The sequence below is a fragment of the Ostrea edulis genome, chromosome 4, assembly GCF_947568905.1.
Source record: "Ostrea edulis chromosome 4, xbOstEdul1.1, whole genome shotgun sequence".
Taxonomy (NCBI): Eukaryota; Metazoa; Mollusca; class Bivalvia; order Ostreida; family Ostreidae; genus Ostrea; species Ostrea edulis.
Window position 1 is genome coordinate 5090306 of NC_079167.1, and position 19122 is coordinate 5109427.

Here is a 19122-nt window from a genome sequence, read left to right on the forward strand (position 1 = left end):
AACTGATGAGAGCGATTTGATACGCACATCAAGCATTGTGCGTAATAATTGAATTGATGCATGATGTCTTCAAATAATTATTTAAGATATCTCAAATTATTTGAGTTTATGTTGATTTGGCGATCCACACACTGTTACGGCCTTGATAACATCACACATATAGTTCGATTAAGACGGACGTGATCCGCAAAGCCCCCCCCCCCCCCTATAATGAATATAAAAAAAAATGAATATAGAACCATTGATTTATCCAAAATATATGATTTTTACCAGTCGTTTTAAATAATCATACAGTTTCTCAGTACTTTCTGTAAGCGTTGGAGATGACCACTTGATATATTAGTTTTCACGGCAAGCGGTACTCCCGGTACTTTCTGTAAGCGTTGGAGATGACCACTTGTGCGATATACTAGTTTTCACTGCACGCGGTACTCCCGGTACTTTGATGGATGTATTATTTCACGTCATTTTAATGCCATTTATATACAAGTATGTACACTCTAATTTTTTTAATACAAGAAAATTGTGTGAATCTGTGGTAGTGTGAGCGATATTATTTACTTCTATCCTGTTAATAGATTTAAAAGCCAGAATCAGTAGTCGACATTAATATTATGCACAATACGGAACGGGGTGGGGTTACAGTATCCACTGGTAGAGTGGATGGTATTTTTAGAGGAGGAAGAGGAGGGGTTATTTGATTGAAAATTTAAAATAAAATAAAATGAAGGAGGTACATATCTGCAACCCCCCCCCCCCCCCCCACCACACACACACTTGGAAAAAAAAACTGTCTAAAGGGGTTGATCGCAACCGCCAAACCCTTCTTTTTAAAATATTCTGGATCCACCATTCTGAAGTGTTCAGAGCTAAATATATTTGGTGGGGGTTTTATTATTGTACTAGGCTAGGTTATGTGTCATTTGAAGTGGGTTTCCTCCCTTGATGCTCTTTCCTCTGTAAAGGTAATAAAAGTACCATAATAAATATTACAACTTCCGGTTGGAAAAAAAGTCGCTAAATGTAGAGCTTATTAAGAAAAATATATGATATAATGGATTTGACAGCAGATTCCAATCATAACATCATCGAGGATTTGAATAGAGATTTCGAGAAATGGCAGGAGAAAGACAATTCAGACTTGATTTACTTATTGGAGGTACAAATTGACTTTTAAATGTCATCGTATTAACTGAGTACATGAGTTTGGATCTAATATAAAAAGAAAAGTTGTCATTAGTGTTTAGCTTTCATGCTGGGTCAAAATAGTGAAAAGTCCCAAGTGCTTGAAAGCAAGAATTCAAGGATTGGATAAGTATCTCCACAGATCAGGGCAGTTAGAGATTTCCGCCATTTCAGCGCATTTGCAAGTTCAGCCTTCAAACTATTCAAGTTCGGCCCTTTTAAAAAATAATTAAGGAAGTCGCCGAATTCTTATATTCCTCGCGCCATTTTTAAAATTGCACAAAGGGATTTTGGTTGGGAGCTTTGTGAAATATAATAGAATTAACCTTATTACAATGTATCGTTGAAATGAGTTTTGTTTATAACACTTAGGATCTTTACCATGAAAGTCGAATGCCTTTCCACTTAAAGCAGTATGAGCTGTAACTGACAGTGAAAAAAAAGTAAAACAACCAGTAAAATAGCATTTTAATGTTTGTATATTTAATATGTATATACGGTGTGACTGTTGGACTGAGTTAAGCATGAAATGGTCATTTGCATGTCCCAAGTGATATTAATAATTCTGTTGAATACGGTAAATTATAATTCAATTAAAAATACCTATTATTTATGAATTTCCCTTGCACTAAACGTAACATTTGAATATTGAAGGGGGATATATGAGGATAACTACAGGATCCGCCTATTCATTTAATGCAGGGAATATAACACCAGCTGATGTAAACCGTGCAATGTGACGTTACATTTAGCCTCAACTTTTTTTCTTTCAAATCGACAATTATTGATAACAACAATACATCCCGTTTGCAATTTAAAAGGCAGTTAAAACTCAACAAAATTAATCGTGGTAAAAGCTAAGCGGAACTATATGGTATATTTTTATGAACTCATGAACTCGTTCACCTATTTAGTCGTATTACTGTTTTTCTATTTGATGATTCAGATTGGCTAAAAACTGTAACAATAATAATTATACTATTCATTTTTAACAAATTGAGTGTTTGATTTACAAATTGCACATCAGTCTTGTATTTTTGGTATTCAAAATCAAAACATGAATAACTGTAGAAGCAACTAATAAAACAAAACAAATGGCGGTACCCAAATGGATTACAAAATTTTCAATGAACGTATGTATAGAGATTATCTTTATTAATTTGCTGATTTTCTCCTTTTTTTTCTTTTACATACGTGTTTACCTTTAGAGCCTTGCTTTGCTGCGGACAGGCCTTCTGCCCGTCCAAGCTTTACTCGGTATTATAATGTGTGTATATTTATTACATCAACCTCATTGAATCAGGATTAATCTGAAGAAGTTTGAAGAAGAATAGATTTTCATACCCCTGTAATCATAGATTCGGGGGGGGGGGGGGGGGGGGGGGGGGGGGGTTGGATATAGTTTTAGATCTGTCTGTTTGACCACAAAAACTTTAACCTTGCCTATAACTTTCGGATAGATGGTGATCAGGGATCAAAATTGACTTTTTTCACTACTAGCAAATTTTAGCTAGTGGATAATTTTCCAACTAGCAAAATTGAGCTTTTACTAGCAGTTTTCAATCGTTTGCTTTTTAACAGGAATTTAAGAAAACAAGCATGTCTCTATATCAAAATACAGGGAAAATCTTTTAAGTATTGCAATAATGAAAATAAGATTGAGAGTTCTTTCATTTCTCATTTAATGAATTATCAGACAACATACAATTATCATTGGTGCATGGTGAGGGTCATAGGGTACACTTGTGTGGCGTACACACTGTCCAGAGATCTACCATCTATTTACAACATCACATGGTTTGAAATCTTGAAGACTGAACATCAGACATGTTAGCGTCAATTCAAACTATATATTCAAAACTTTTGGAAATTTCCTCTAAAAATTCTACTGGTAGTTGGAAAAAAAAAAGTGAATTCGAAGTGTTTGACTATAGACTACAGCAGGACACCGCCTGAAGCGGCGATACTAACACTTTCATGTGTTGAGTAAACACGGACGAGATCAACATGCTTGCTAATCAAATCAGACATCTCTGAGACGCCCAAAGCATGTTTGAAATATTCTACGTCACTGACTGAGATGACCTTGGTCTTAGTTATCTATTCGATCCATGTTTAATTTTTCACTATTTTTATAATCATTCTGTAAAGCGTTTCCATGCACAAAATTATTGTAAACTTCAAAGTACATCCAATAAACCAAGGAAATCTAAAAAAAAAAAAAATTGTTTTTTTTTTCACTTGCAAAAAATTGCGATCACTCGCAATTTCAATTTTTAACTCACATTTAGTGATTATTTCCCTTTAATTTCATTGCCTGGGTGATAGGGCTTTCATATTTCACATATGTTTTTTGTAGAGCATCACAGATGAAAGTGGCCATGTTTTTCTAGTATTGCTGCTTGCAAGTGAACATGAATTCAAATTGCATGTGCCAACAAGTAAGTATAAGTATCATAGTAAAAGAGTACTTATGTATAAGCCAAATTTAATTACACCACCCGAAATTATTTTAATTTCAATTTTCTTAAGCAGTTTATTTTGATTAAGGGTGTATTAACAGCTTTCTGTTATACAGGGCTCGGAATTAACATATGCCCGTCAATTTGTGACTGGTTAAAAGTCTGGCGGACTGACTGACATTTGTTTTAGTAAGTCCGATAGGACTGGTTAATTTTCTAAAGCATCATTTTGGAAAATATACTTATGAAATTTTATACACACATTTGGCATGATATCAGATGAATCTGATTCGTAAATATAAATCCCACATTTAAGTGTTACAATATTGTCTGAGGCATATTGAGTTAAATTTCATTTTAATAACATTAACGAAAATGTGTTTAATTATTTCTGGAAAACTCTGTTGGACTGGTAAATTTTTCTGCGGACTGGTTGAAATTATACTCCATCAGTCCAGCTGGACTGGTGACATAAAAAGTTAGCTTCAAGCCCTGTTATATGTTATTTTACTGTGAACTACCTTGAAGTGTGGAGTCGGCTTTATCTCTTGAGAAGTTTTTCAGTGAATTGCTTTGACTGAATGTCATCCAATCAGAAAGTAGTACGTGGAGTCTAGACATCACTTCATTGCTTAGCCAAAATTTGCCGTGTTTATTTCAAAGAGAGAGCAGAGAGACGGGCATTTATCATCATTTTTTGAGGGCAATCAACAGGAAAATTGGAAGTTGTCCTCTGAACTCAAATTATCTTGACAAGCAAAATTGTGGGGGGGAGGGGGGATGTGTGTTGGAGTGTTCTGCTGTGCATGGCTCAGCAAAATTTTCCAGTAACCAGACTCAAAAATAAGCCAGGAAAACCCCTGATGCTTAACTTACTGTTTTCAATTTTTTTTTTCAAGCTTAAATTCTTCTCCAGGTTTTGACATTTACGTTTTTAAGCACTAGACCAGTTGGGCTACGAACAGTGATGGTTTTTCCATTCAATAATCTATTTAAATTCCTAACTCAAATGACAAACAACACTTCCTCCGTTAAGTTTGAACTAAAACGTATTCAATTGTCTCATAGGAAAACGTACTTTCTTGTCGTGTTTTTTTTTTTTTTTAATTTCTACTAACAGAAATTATAATTGACCTTGGCCATTGTTTTTATAAGCCTGAGCACTTTGTTTTCTTCTTTTTTTCTGTGACATCTTTCTATGAGGACAAGAAGCCGTTTTTGAATAGAGACATTCATGCACATATATGTCAACACCGAAAAATGCCTGCTTTTGATGCAATTCTATATATAAAAACTTTCTCATATTCATTCAAATTAACTGTTCTTAAATTGAAATGAATTCAATTTTATATTCAGTAATCTCTAGATAAACCTTTTGTTCTTATGAATTTATGGCATAATGAATTTGGCTATGAATTGAATTTCTACCATCTTGGGGAAAAAGAGATACTATTCTTGTTAAGAGTTATTTTTCCTTTACTTACAATACTTATGTAATTACAATAATGTTAAAATATCTGGTAAAATTTTATTTTTAAATTATCTACCATGAATAAACTAGCTTTGTCAATAATAAGGCTTTGTGTTAAAACACTATACCTATACAAAACATATCTACACACTATGTATCAAGTTCTTTTATAAAAATCATGTCCAGTTTCGGTATTTAGCGCACTGCAAGGTCGTTTTCTGGCAGGTGAGCTGTCATTAATTGGACCAGGGTTGACAAGAATCACATCCTTTGCAGCCACTGTCCTCCTTTGTATAGAATTCTCCAATAAATCAGTAAAATGATTGGCAATTTCCTGTTGTGTACATTTCTGTTGGTTTCTGTGGTATGTAATAATTTGCTTTTTTTCCCTTCAAACTTCAACTGAAACCTCTTTCATGGCAAAGCCATAGCTAAACTGAAATGTTTTGTCTATGAAGTAAAAAACAAGACTGCAGGTCATATTATAAAATAATTTTCTTGTTTATTTGATACACTAATTACTGGAGTCCTACTGCCTAGGTGTATGCCGGAGATTGATAATGACCAATTTACCATTTCAGTGACCACATGTACCCATGGCAGTTTATCAAAATAATTAACTCTTGGAAATAGACTTTGTAATAAAAACATTGTGGCAAATGGCAATAGTGAATTTGGTGTTTTAACGAGAATCTTAAGTAATAGGAAAAATGTTCTTGGGAAAAATGCAGCGTTATAGCGAAAATGGCCATGAATTGAGCGGCGATAATTCGAGAGTTAACCATATCTATTTATTTAAATCAAAACTTTACACATGTTCACAATTTTAGTTATCAATGAGTAGATGTTGTAAAACATCACTTCCGACCACGACTTATCTAAAAAACTAAAAATAGACATTATGTTATCATTGTTCGCAAAGGTGTTGTTAGCTTCTTTTTTTTGTTTTACACTTACTTCTTTAAATAGTACAGTATAAATGTTTTATGGTTTAAGTTTCTTGTTTACAACATGACCAGTTGGACAAGTAAACTAACATTTTACCCGATCGGACCTATTATTTAGTAGACTCGGTCGGTTGGATATGCATTAGTATTAAACCCTTTTCTCATTCACTACTACTGTTAGCAATTGGGGGGGGGGGGGGCATTCACCCAATATATCTTTTATTTGCATTACAAAATAACAAATAATGGTCATTATCAAAATAGTGGGGCAAAAGCCCCCTCCCCTTAATTGTATGTACCTGAGAGAAAAAAATCAAGAGAGAGAGTAATGACTAATCAAAACAATACACAAGTTGATGAATTATGATATATATATATATCTATATCTATCTATCTATCTATCTATCTATCTATCTATCTATCTATCTATCTATCTATCTATCTATCTATCTATCTATCTATATATATATATATATATATATATATTCACAGGTTACATATCAAAATTTGATTCATTTCAAATATTGATATATCCATTTGTGCTTGTAGTATTACAATGATTCCGGTTGTTCATTTTCTTTGATTGCATTGATACAAGTAATTGCTAATTTAAAATTTTGGGAAATGATTAAGTGAAATCCCTGTTTTGATTCAACCTCCTGGAACGGACTATGTATGTATATATATCGGTTTGACCCACATTGATTTCTAAGTCAGTGTGGCCAAATGTTAAACATACTGTTTGCTTTTGCAGTCCCCTAAAGTCATTTTCTATATTATTTTAGCAATGTTAGAACATTTGAATAATTCTATTTTATTTATATTGCATTTTTTGGACTAATCATGAATAGATTCCAACATGATACTTACAATACACAGACTTGACTAATATATATACAGTAATACGACACTGTTTGTTTAGCATACGTCTGTTTGTTACTTTGGTCAGCACATTCTAAAAAAAGAAATCAAAAGCATTTTCGATAAGAAAAGAATAGATATGCAGATATAAAATAAATGCATTTAGGTATCAACAGCTGTTTTAATTTGTGTTTCATCGATTCATCAAAAACTGAACGCAGCCGTAACACTTGCTAAATCCACTGCCATGTTAAAAAAGAAATAAAACTGTTTACAAATTTGAAACAGTGATGTATTGGCTCTGACTGATTGGACAACATTCAGTCAAAAACAATTAGCTGAAACTTCTCAAGAGATAAAGCAGACTCCACACTTCCAGGTAGTTCACAGTAAATAAAGAAAAATGCTGGTGATCCAGGTAGTTCACAGTAAATATAGAAAAATGCTGGTGATCCTGGTAGTTCACAGTAAATATAGAAAAATGCTGGTGATCCAGGTAGTTCACAGTAAATATAGAAAAATGCTGGTGATCCAGGTAGTTCACAGTAAATATAGAAAAATGCTGGTGATCCTGGTAGTTCACAGTAAATATAGAAAAATGCTGGTGATCCTGAGATATAACGTCTTATTATATTCTTTCAATTTCATCTCTTCTCTTTTCTTTAAAAGTTTGCGGGCATATATCACACGATATACGCCCGGAAAAATTCCGGCCCGCAAAAATTATGTCACAATCAATACACAAGCAAATATACTACGTCGTTAATTTTCAAATTTTTCGTGTTTTTCATCTTTTACTAAGTTAAACCAATAAAGAAATTGTAAAAAATAAATTATTGTTAGTTTCTAAATGAAATTGAAAGTATATAATAAAAAGGTTATAGACTTTGTATGGGAAAATATGACGACCTCGTTTTTTGTCGCGAACGGACCTCGCAAGCTCGGTCCGTCTACGCGCCAAAAAACTCGGTCGTCATATTTTCCCATACAAAGTCTATAACCTATAAATATTGTGGAACTTTTCTAAAAAATTTCAAGCATGTTGATAAATTCTTCTTAAAGTTATTGATTTACTGTGAACTATCTTAAGTAATATTCATGCGATTATAGTTGTACCTCTGAATACACTTTAGAAAGTTTTATCTGTTTCAGATTATCCAGAGGGTGACACACCATTTTATGTTGAGACGGATTCTCTAATAAGCACATGGAGCAGTAGTCTTAATGAGGTAAATTACACATTGGGGAAAAAATGTAAAATGGAGTTCATTTGACCGATCTATTGTTCAAAATGTATACAGTTTCTCAAATCATTTAAATTAACCAAAAAATGTCAGATTTTTTCAAAATTTTGTTTAGAACACAACCTATGATATATGCTTTCTGATAGAACTGTTATTGATAGTTATAGCACATCAGTTGTTTTTAGCTCACCCGTATTCCGGCGTCCGTCCGTCCGTCTGTAAACTTTTAACATTTTTGACTTCTTCTCAAAAACCACTGGGCCAATTTCAACCAAGTTGGCACAAAGCATCTTTAGGTAAAGGGAATTCTAAATTGTTAAAATAAAGGGCCAGGCCACCTTCAAAGGGGAGATAATCAAGAAAAGGTAAAAATAGAGTAGGGTCATTAAAAAATCTTCTCAAGAACCACTGGACCAAAAAAGATGAAATTTATAGATAAGCTTTATTGGGTAGTGCAGATTCTAAATTGTTAAAATCATGGCCCCCGGGGGTTGGATGGGGCCACAATAGGGGATCAAAGTTTTACATACATATATATAGGAAAAATCTTTAAAAATCTTCTTCTCAAGAACCACTGAGCCAGAAAAGCTGAGATTTATTTGAAAGCTTCCTGATATAGTGCAGATTCAGGTTTGTTAAAAGCATGTTCCCTGGGGGATGGATGGGGCCAAAATAGGGGATCAAAGTTTTACATACAAATATATAGGAAAAATCTTTAAAAATCTTCTTCTCAAGAACCACTAAGCCAGAAAAGCTGATATTTACATGAAAGCTTTCTGACATAATGCAGATTCAAGTTTGTCAAAATCCTGGCCCCTGGGGGTCGGATGGGGCCACAATAGGGGATCAAAGTTTTACATACAAATATATAGGAAAAATCTTTAAAAATCTTCTTCTCAAGAACCACTGAGCCAGAAAAGCTGAGATTTATTTGAAAGCTTCCTGATATAGTGCAGATTCAGGTTTGTTAAAAGCATGTTCCCTGGGGGATGGATGGGGCCAAAATAGGGGATCAAAGTTTTACATACAAATATATAGGAAAAATCTTTAAAAATCTTCTTCTCAAGAACCACTACGCCAGAAAAGCTGATATTTACATGAAAGCTTTCTGACATAGTGCAGATTCAAGTTTGTTCAAATCATGGCCCCTGGGGGTAGGATGGGGCCACAAGAGGGGGGGGGGAGTGTCAAAGTTTTACATACAAATATATAGGAAAAATCTTTAAAAATCTTCTTCTCAAGAACCAATGGGCCAAAGAAGTTCACATTTACATGAAAGCTTTCTGACATAGTGTAGATTCAAGTTTGCAAAAACCATGGCCTCCAGGGGTAGGTTGGGGCCATAATAGGGACTACGGTTTTACATGCAAATATATATGGAAAGTCTTCTGATATGGACCAATGTGACTCAGGTTAGTGATGTGGCCCATGGGCCTCTTGTTATATAATAAGAGATTCAGGGGGATATGGTTTTTGGTCAGTCCTTCTGTCTGTTTGTCCACAAAAGCTTTAACCTTTGCCATAACTTTAGAATGGATGGTGGAGATGTATTTCACACGTGTATTCCTTGTGACAGAACCTTTTATTAGTACCAAAAAAATTTAACTTTTGACCTTCACCTTGGAAGTATGACCTACTTTTGAAAAACATAAACTTTGGCCATAACTTTTGAACGATTAGTGATAGGGCATTTATAATTCATATGTACATTTTGACAAGACCTTTGTTTTGTTAATTTTTTTTAACCTTATGACCTTGGAGTTTGATATATTTTTCAAAAACGTTAACCTATTAGGCCATCAATTTTGAATGTTTTAGTGATAGGGCTTTCATATTTCACCTGTGTATCCCTTTTGACAAGACAAGCTTTCAGTACCAAAATTTTTGACCTCAATACCTTCACCTGGGAGTTTGACCTACTTTTGAAAAACTTTAACCTTGGCCATGAATTTCCTATGTCACATGTGTATTCCCTGTGACAAGATATCTCTGTGGGTACCAGAATTACATTACTGTCATGTGGGGACATCATTCCCCCCCCCCCCCCACACACACAGACACACAGACATATCTTGTTTGGAATGAGGGCTGTGATCAAAGTCAAATTCTCTGTAATGTATGCCTGAACATGACATTTTATATATAAATCAAAAACTTTTCAGATTTGCATGCCTATTCTGCCATAGATGAATCCTGTTAAGGAATGCTTTAAAACTAATATTAAGCAGCACTATAGTATGAAGTCTCTACTTTATATTTATGCTTAAAATGAGCATATAATGAACCTTATTCTTTGGAATTTGTTGTCATGTACATGTATATTTAATTGCTTGATCTTTTTTTTAGATTTTAAAAGAAGTCACAGTACCCCTCTCACTTGAAGATGTTCTCAATAAGTATGCTATCCTATTTATTCTCACAAGCACATGGTTATAATTAACTAAATATGTGTATTTACTGATGCATTTTTTCCCATTTTGTCATCAAAAGATCCTTAGTGTTTATTGAATGAGGGTGATCTTTAGAATTCTGTGATATATACTCTCATTGTTTTACTTCAGAGCAATTGAATTATACACCCACCAGAAGTCTCAAAAAAGCCCTTCGACATCAGAGGTAAGATCAAATTTAAAGAAAATTTTCATCAGGGGAACTTATAAACTCTTGTTGCCCTTGTGTCCAAAACTTTGTGACAAAATTTGTTTTTGACAAAACTATGCGGGTTTGTCTGACTGTCGCACACAGTTTTCAAACTTAAACTGTTATACTATGCAGAATATTAGTACTTATACTAAAGTTGTTTATATTGTTAGGACTTTGATTTTCTTGGAATTTTTCTCTAGTTTGAAACTTTTTGATTTTTAAATTTGTTTTTTAATGCACGGTACAGGTTTGTCTGACTAATTCCTTGTACAATTTTCATGCATGAATTTTTGTATTATGCAAGATATTAGTATATCAACTAAGGTAGTGCATTTTCCCCCCAGGAATTTCATTTTCTGCAAATTTTTCACAAAAAACAACTTGTAAATTGAAAAATCTGCTTAAGGTGGCTCTCTACACCCAGAAATATATGATGATATACAATATTAAAAGTCTATATGCCAAAAAGGTAAAAAATATACAAATTTGGATAAAAACATGATTTTCAAAAAAATTATTTCAACCCATATGAATAAAAGACTGGGGGATTTGAACTCGAGATCTGCGGTTCACCAGCCCAATGCTTTAACCAGTGAGCTACGATGATAGACAAACAAATCAATCGATACAAATAATTTCACAAAACATTTAAATCGCCATCTTGTGACTTAGTGTCATACAGAGTATAAGCTTTAGCGTAGTGAGCTACCTTAAATGAACTTTTACTAGTATATTTAACCTATGTAAACAAAATATGGCGCAAGCCTTGTTTAGATTAACAAAGAATTGTGAGCTCTGTATTTTCCATATGTACCTCAACAACTGACATTCAATTTTTTGCTGACCATTAGAAATACATTCTAAACATTAAAAATGGAAAAATAACATTAGAAAATTATCAGTTCAAATTGTGTCCATGTCCCCTTAACTTCTTTTTCGAATTTGCAGTTAGGAAAAAAAATTAGAAATTTTTTTCTAATACAAACTTAAAAAAATGAAAAGCTTTCAATTCACTGATTCTCTGTGAAAAGTTTGTGCTTATGCTTGATATTTGTGAGTATAGGAGGAGCTGAGTGATGAAGAAATGGAGCTAATGTTTGAGGAGGAAGACGAAGAGGATGAGGAGGAAGAGGAGGAGGAACCAGAGGTAGAGCTACAAAACTACTCACACTTTTACATTTCATTCATGATGAATGATTACAGATTTATAGCTTTGTCATTCAGATATATCGACGACATTTTATCTATTAACAATAGTAATTTTCATTCATATGTCGATTCGATATATCCCTGTGAACTTGAAATAAAAGACACCACACAGTCTTCCACATCTGTTTCATACTTAGATAATTTATTGAAACTACATATTAACTGCAAAATAACAACTCAACTTTATGATAAACAGGATAGTTTCAGCTTTTCCATCCTCAACTTCCCATATTTATGTAGCGATATTCCATTAATTCATCACTTGCATATAGTGTTTATATCTCTCAACTGATTTGATACGCAAGAGCTTGTTCTGTGTATGATCAGTTTTTAAATTGAGGCAAGCTACTGACAACAAGTTAATAATGCAGGGGTTTTAACAGTCTCATATAAAGTCAGCATTTCACAATTTCTATGATCATTATAACAATTTAGTTTGCCAATATAGCCTATCAATTGGTCAAATGCTGTCTGATGTGTTTCATATTAATTGTTAAGCTGTTCTTGGCACACTGATTTTGACTACAGATGACTCCATTTACCTGATCAAAATGTAGGGCTCATGGTGGGTGTGACCGGTTGACAGGGGATGCCTACTCCTCCTAGGCACCTGATCCCACCTCTTGTATATCCAGGGGCCCGTCTTTGCCCAACTTTTTTTTTATTGCTTATAGGAGTTATGAGATTGATCACAGTTCGTTATCTTCACCTTTCATGTATGAGTCTTTCTTTTTCTGAAGTAATAAAGAATTTTCATGTGTTGATCCTCCACTGCAATGTGAGCATGTGTACACACCCACACTGATGATGCAGGTACCATCATATTGCAGTGTCCTATCCAACTTCTTTTGAAAGTTATAAAAAAAATTATTGCATATTTATTTACTTTTTTACAGACAATAATACTAGCAGATGATGATGCTTTTACAACAGAATGGGAACTGAAAGTTGCACGTAAAAAGGTACTGGTAATTCAACAATCAGATCAAATAAGCTCATGTAACAAAAATTTATGTGTGATATTCTTATCCTTTGAACAGAAAAGATGGGCACAAAAAGAGACCCAGTTGAGGGAATCCATGAAACTAGCAAATGATCCCCACCCCTTGGGAGCAGGTAATTGATTGAGAAAAAAGTTGAATAATAGTACAGTAAAGGCATCAAAACATTTTATGTATTTTTTTAAATGGATATCAAGTACTAAAGGGGAAAACGAAAGATTTTTATGTTAATTGTGCATGTTTGCATTCTTCTGATATAGTGGCTGCAGCTCCAACCACTCCCATCGTGAAACCAGTTTTTACCAGTTCTGGAGCTGCAGGAATACTCACAAATGACCTTGTCAGAATTATGGAAAATGAAAAGGTCAGTCATTGAAAACAAGATCGATTAATACTCGTCATCAAATAGATATGGTACAGTAAGATTAGCTTATGATGAAGTAATGGAATTTTATTTACATTCACTGTGTATTCTGCTTAATTTCTGTTGAAATCCATTACTTGTCATTTGCAACTATGAAGACACAGTTTGTTTCAACCTATTTAGATCTGTTTTTTTAGTGTCGTCTGTCCATGTATGAATATATACATTCCTTGAACTTTGTGACCTACTTTGCAACATTTTTGAAATTGTGGAAAATATAATTGCGGCTGTAAACAATGTGCATATGAATACAGATAGATATAGTATATCTATTTTAACAGCTGGGAATTCTGACAGAAATGAAAGTAGAATGTGAATATAAGAAGTAAAATTCATTTTTGAAAACACATGATGGTATGAACTGCGACACTTTTCAGCTGCATACTTTTCATGAAGCGCTAACATTCTTCCTGAAATATGCCTTGTGTTGCAGTTCATACTCTCATGTATTTTAAAAAATGAAATATATTTTTTATTATATTACTGTGTTAAATTTTTTTTTAATTTTGTGTGTAAAATCTTGTAATTTGTACTTTTTTTCTAAAATGAATTGAAAAAATTAAATCTTTCTTGCAATGAGGTTGCTTTTTAAAATATGTTAAGAAAGTGAGATTTACTGTAATACAGATTTAAGTTCTATGATGATGATATTTTTCTTTTTCAGCAAGTAGGATTCACAGCAGAACCTATTGAGGACAATATCTATCACTGGCAGGTTAAGATATTCGACTTTGACCCACAAAGGTCAGCATGATTACCTTATCTGAAGTCTCAAGTGGGCTTTTGTATGTTTGTTTGTCTGGTGTAAACTTTCACTTTTTCATTTAGTTTTCAAGAAACGCATAACCAATTCAATTCAAACTTTCCAAATATCTATGAGAACAGCTGAACGAGAAAAATTGACATGTGTATTAAAGCTTCCGTAAATGTATGAAGATTTGATTTCATACAATCATGAGCCTAGAGGCAAAATGGGTGCCACAATAGGGGTTTAAAGTTTTGGGATAAACAAATATTCTTTACATAAATCTTCTTCTTGAAATCTGCAATGGTAACAAACTTGTCAAATTAATGTCCAAGTATTGTCACTACTGCCCAAATCCAGGATGAAACCAAAATACAGGTTTAAAGTTTTACATAATAAAATCGGGAAAAAAATCATCTAAAGTCAATGTATAAGCATCCTCGTGTTTGGTTCTTGTTCAAGGAAGCATTTGCTGAGTGGAAAAAGTGTTCACCATCTTGCTTTCTTTGGGAGTCAGAGAAATTGTGTAGGCTTATAAGGTTGTTCTATCTTCTGTCACAATTATACATGTAACAATTTTATCTTCAAAATGTACACAATGAAAAAGTATTATAAGATTCGTTCATTGGCTTTACAACTCTACAACTGACAGGGTTCTGGTGGACTTTTGCCTGTCTCATTGGTCAATGGTAAATGTTACCGGAAGCACATGTTCTGTTCCTCTGGCCCAGAGTCTTGAAAATTGCAGAATATATTTAAATATTTTTGGGCACCACAAGTTTTACAAGTTTATAGTAAAATAAACTAATAAATGAAATATACTGTATTCACAATAAAAATCATTTAACAGTATTTCATGTAAATGGTGATTGACAATACTATACACAGGGAAATATTTGCCCCTGTTGTATTTTCATCCCTTTCGCCCTCATTGTTACAGGGTGAATTGAAGAGTGAGCAAAACTGTTTTTTCTCATATCTCTCTATTAACACAATTATGTCTAGGCAAATATAAAACGGGGCAAAACTGTCTGCAGGTGTAGAAAGGCAAAAATAACACGGGGCGAAAATAACCCTGTTTACAGTATCTAAATTGTTTCAATCATGCAATATCTGCTACTTCAATATGACAGTAACATTACAATAAAAAAACCTATAATTACATTATCTAAACACTGTAAAAAGTACTTAACTAGGCTGTATCCCTTTCATAAAAACATACATGAAATCTTTCTTGTGGCTGGGTGCATTCAGGTTTTAATCTCTCGGCAAACCACTCAGGTTAGGTATGTGGCCTGTGTGTTTCTTGTTTCATTGTTTGACAGAGGTGCTATTGATTATTGAACGAAATTAAAAAGACTTTTCATTTTTTGTTTTAAATCATTAGTGAGCTGTGTCAAGACCTGGCTGATATTAAAAAGAATTTTGGGTATAACTACATTGAACTAGAAATGGTGAGTAGAGTTTGTCTATTGCATACAGACTAAAAGAACTTTTTTGTTATGCTGTTTAAAGCAATATACACATACATGTATTTGGGAGAAAGGAACTTTCAAGTTCATTGAGGATGAGCCTTCTAACCAAGTATTATATCCATGATATAGGCATTAGGAGCTCATATTGGCCACAAAGGTTACTCATGGCTGGATGATAAAGCATGGTCCTGACTCAAAGTAATTTGTCCAAGATCAAAGTCACTGGGAAGAAAGGTTGAAAACTTTGTCCAGCCCATAAATTTGCAATGCAGAGACATTTTTAAAAAAGCTCATACTGTACAAAGGTAGTTTATGGCTAGATGGTATATCAGTGCCACTCATACAAAATCATTTTGATAAGAGCTTGTCCACTAGGGAAAGAAATTGAAGTCTTTGTAGGAGCCATAACTTTGCAGTAGAGAGGCCACATACTTTGCACAAAGTTTACTTATGGCCAGATAGTGTGTACTGACCATGAATAAAGGCTCTCTTGACCAATTTCAAGGTCACTGGTAATGAAGATTTGAAATCTTTGCCCAGGAAACAACCTTACAATAGAAAGAAATTAAAACCTCATACCAATGACAAAGTTCTCTTATGGCCAAATGGTATGTCATGACCCAGAATCAAGGTTATCTGACCAAAGTCAAATTAATTGGTAAAAACTGTTTGAAATTTTTATTCTAGCAGTAATTTTGTATCTAAGAGACATTAGAAGCACATGCTTTGCACAAAAGGTTACTTTTAAAAAAACCAGTCTTGACTCAGATCCAAAATCATTTTGACTTGTGTTGACCTCCATTAAGATCATTTACTATTGGTCAAGGTCACAGCAGTTAGAATCATAATCTGGTAAGTCACTTTGTACTGCAGTCATTGCAGAAATTTGACAGTTTAGATGAAATACCATTTAATGGCTGAAGGCCTTTCTATTAAAAAACCTGTCCATCGTTCTTATTTAATGGCTGAAGGCCTTTCTATTAAAAAAAACCTGTCCATCGTTCTTGTCAATTTCGTAATCGTAAACTCTTTACATTTTCGACATCTCAAGAGCCATTGGACCAATTTCAACCAAACTTTGCACAAGGTATCCCAGGACCCAGGATGAAGAGGATTCTAATGAATTGCTATGTTCTTGTCCAAGGGGAGATAATTCTGAATTATTAATTAACATACAAGTAACCTCGCTTAGGGTAGATTCAGGTTAGTTCACATCATGGCTCCAGGAAATTCTGTTCAATTTTCTCAAGAAACAAGGTTACATTTGGGTCCATGACAACTGGACTCAGGATGGGACCAATGAAGGCAATTGTGACAACTTGGAACTTGGTTATACCAGTGTGCTTTATGCTCCACTAATATAAAAGAACTGTTTCATATAATTTTGTGCTGTATGATACAATGAGATCGTGAGCTACCTATCAGTTGTTTTGCTTTAGATGTTCCAGATAGATCTTTACCCATTTTACCCACCGCTTGTCAAAGTAATGAGGCCAAGACTTCAGGTAAGCCATACTTTTACATTTTTTACAGACCTGTAAAAGGCATTTTTTATTAGAAATTCAATCTCTCTCTCATCTGGGCCAGAGTCGTGAGATTGCTTTTATCATAAAAGTGTGAAATGCTCCTCAGAGGCATTAAGCCAATCTCAGGCAGGTTTATTAAATAAAAGGGAAATGAAGAGTGATAGGGATAGAGGGAATTGCATTTTATGTACACTTCTTGGCCAAAAGTAAGTTCCCAATAAGACCATTTCTTAAATACAGTGGGCTCCATTTAAAACATAAAATGTGTTGTCCGTGCATTTGTGGCAGATAGAAATCGAGTCAGTTTTCATGTAATGATAAAAATTTTCATCAATTCACATGCTTTTAGTTCACCTTGAATTGTGTTGATGTTACCATCGTTGAGTGTATTTAATGATCAAAGCCTTGCTGTCAAAGTTCGATGAATCAATTTGCTGCATGCATGTGCAGCATGCTTCATCTGAAACAATTTGAAAGTCAGCAGGATCAGGATAAATACAATTTTATTTAAACATGGAATAACATGAAGAAACCCAGTTTTGATGGTGTATTTTAGGGTTTTATGATGCAGAGAGTGACAAACATGGAGTTGCTGAAGCTTTCATACTGGTCCCCAACCAAAGACATGCAGAGTGTCATCCTGGAAATCAAGTCCTTCTTACAACAATGGGCAAGGTACATCATGCATATGATAACAGACAGTATTATATCATATGTTTAGTGCTGTAGTTCAAGTATTCATTACACAGTCTGATGTTCATGGTTTATCATGTGTACAGTATTGTAATCATGTATCCATTATACTGTTCAATTATTGATATTTTTGAAGTCGATACGATGATTTATCTACCTGTCGTGAGAAGTGCAGTATTTACCAAGCCTTGTATGGCAATGTAAATATTTCACTTCGAGGGTAGTCAAATCATTGTATTGACCGAAAAGTGGCAGTAATCATTTTATTATATGAAATAATGATTTGAAACAATTAAACCATTTGTTAAAGCTTATGAAACAATACCTGCTTAGCCATCTTTGTTTAAAACTAGAGTGCAAGATCTGATGTTAGAGAATTCAAATTTTAAATTCACATCAAAAGAATATGCGGGTTAATATTTAGTTAAATATAGTTTGCAGGATCTCAGCCAATCTGAAAGCTAGGAATTGTTCAATAATATGATTAAGTCTGATATACATGGTATATCATGTTCACAGTATTAAATCAAGCGTTCTCTGCTCTGTGTCTTTTAAAACTCTTTGCTTGACAGATAGCAAACTTATTATACTGGTTTAACCCAAAGATTAGATGACCTCTATTGATTTTGAGGTAAAAGATCAAGGGTTAATCTACCCTGGACATATGAAGATTTTGTCTGCTCAATATATGGAGAACCCTGTGCTTGACAGACATCAGACCTGGTACACTGTTACAGCCTAAAGAGTAGGTGATCCCTATTGATATTTAGGTCACAAGGTCAAAGGTTAAACTACTTTGGAGAAAGGAACTTGGTACACTAGTACCCTTTAAAGAGTAGATAATCCCCATTGGTCAATATGTCTTATGGTACCATCACGCCTCTTCAATTTCACAAGGTCATAAATCAATTCACTCTGGATGTGTAAAAAATACTGCTTATTAGCATTAGAACCATTTACCAATAGAGATCAAACTTCGTATTGTAGTTGCATATGACTATAACCATTAAATTGCTATAGTTACAATAAATAACAATTAATGTGAGGAATGATGTTGCTTTATGTATAATGATAATTCACGACATGCATGTATATTATGTGTACAGTACTGTAATCATGTATCAATTACGAAGTCTGATACGCAGTCTGATATACATTTATATCATGCACACAGTACATATTCATCTCTGTTTCTGTGTTGAGATTTTTGTGATGAAACATGAAAGATAAACACAT

At 33.8% G+C, this 19122-nt stretch overlaps 1 protein-coding gene across 1 annotated transcript in view; it reads left to right on the plus strand.

Annotated features, from left to right (window-relative positions):
• The first annotated feature begins 989 nt into the window (after positions 1–989).
• The window catches only part of LOC125668847 (uncharacterized), a 95507-nt gene continuing 77374 nt past the window's right edge, over positions 990–19122 (plus strand). Inside the window, exons 1-12 of the mRNA XM_056164401.1 lie at positions 990–1159; positions 3545–3626; positions 8079–8155; positions 10517–10566; positions 10732–10786; positions 11877–11960; positions 12919–13138; positions 13284–13387; positions 14112–14191; positions 15580–15646; positions 17107–17172; positions 17750–17868. Coding sequence (XP_056020376.1) covers positions 1055–1159; positions 3545–3626; positions 8079–8155; positions 10517–10566; positions 10732–10786; positions 11877–11960; positions 12919–13138; positions 13284–13387; positions 14112–14191; positions 15580–15646; positions 17107–17172; positions 17750–17868 — 1109 coding nt within the window. The 5' untranslated portion in view covers positions 990–1054. The remainder of the gene's footprint in view (positions 1160–3544; positions 3627–8078; positions 8156–10516; positions 10567–10731; positions 10787–11876; positions 11961–12918; positions 13139–13283; positions 13388–14111; positions 14192–15579; positions 15647–17106; positions 17173–17749; positions 17869–19122) is intronic.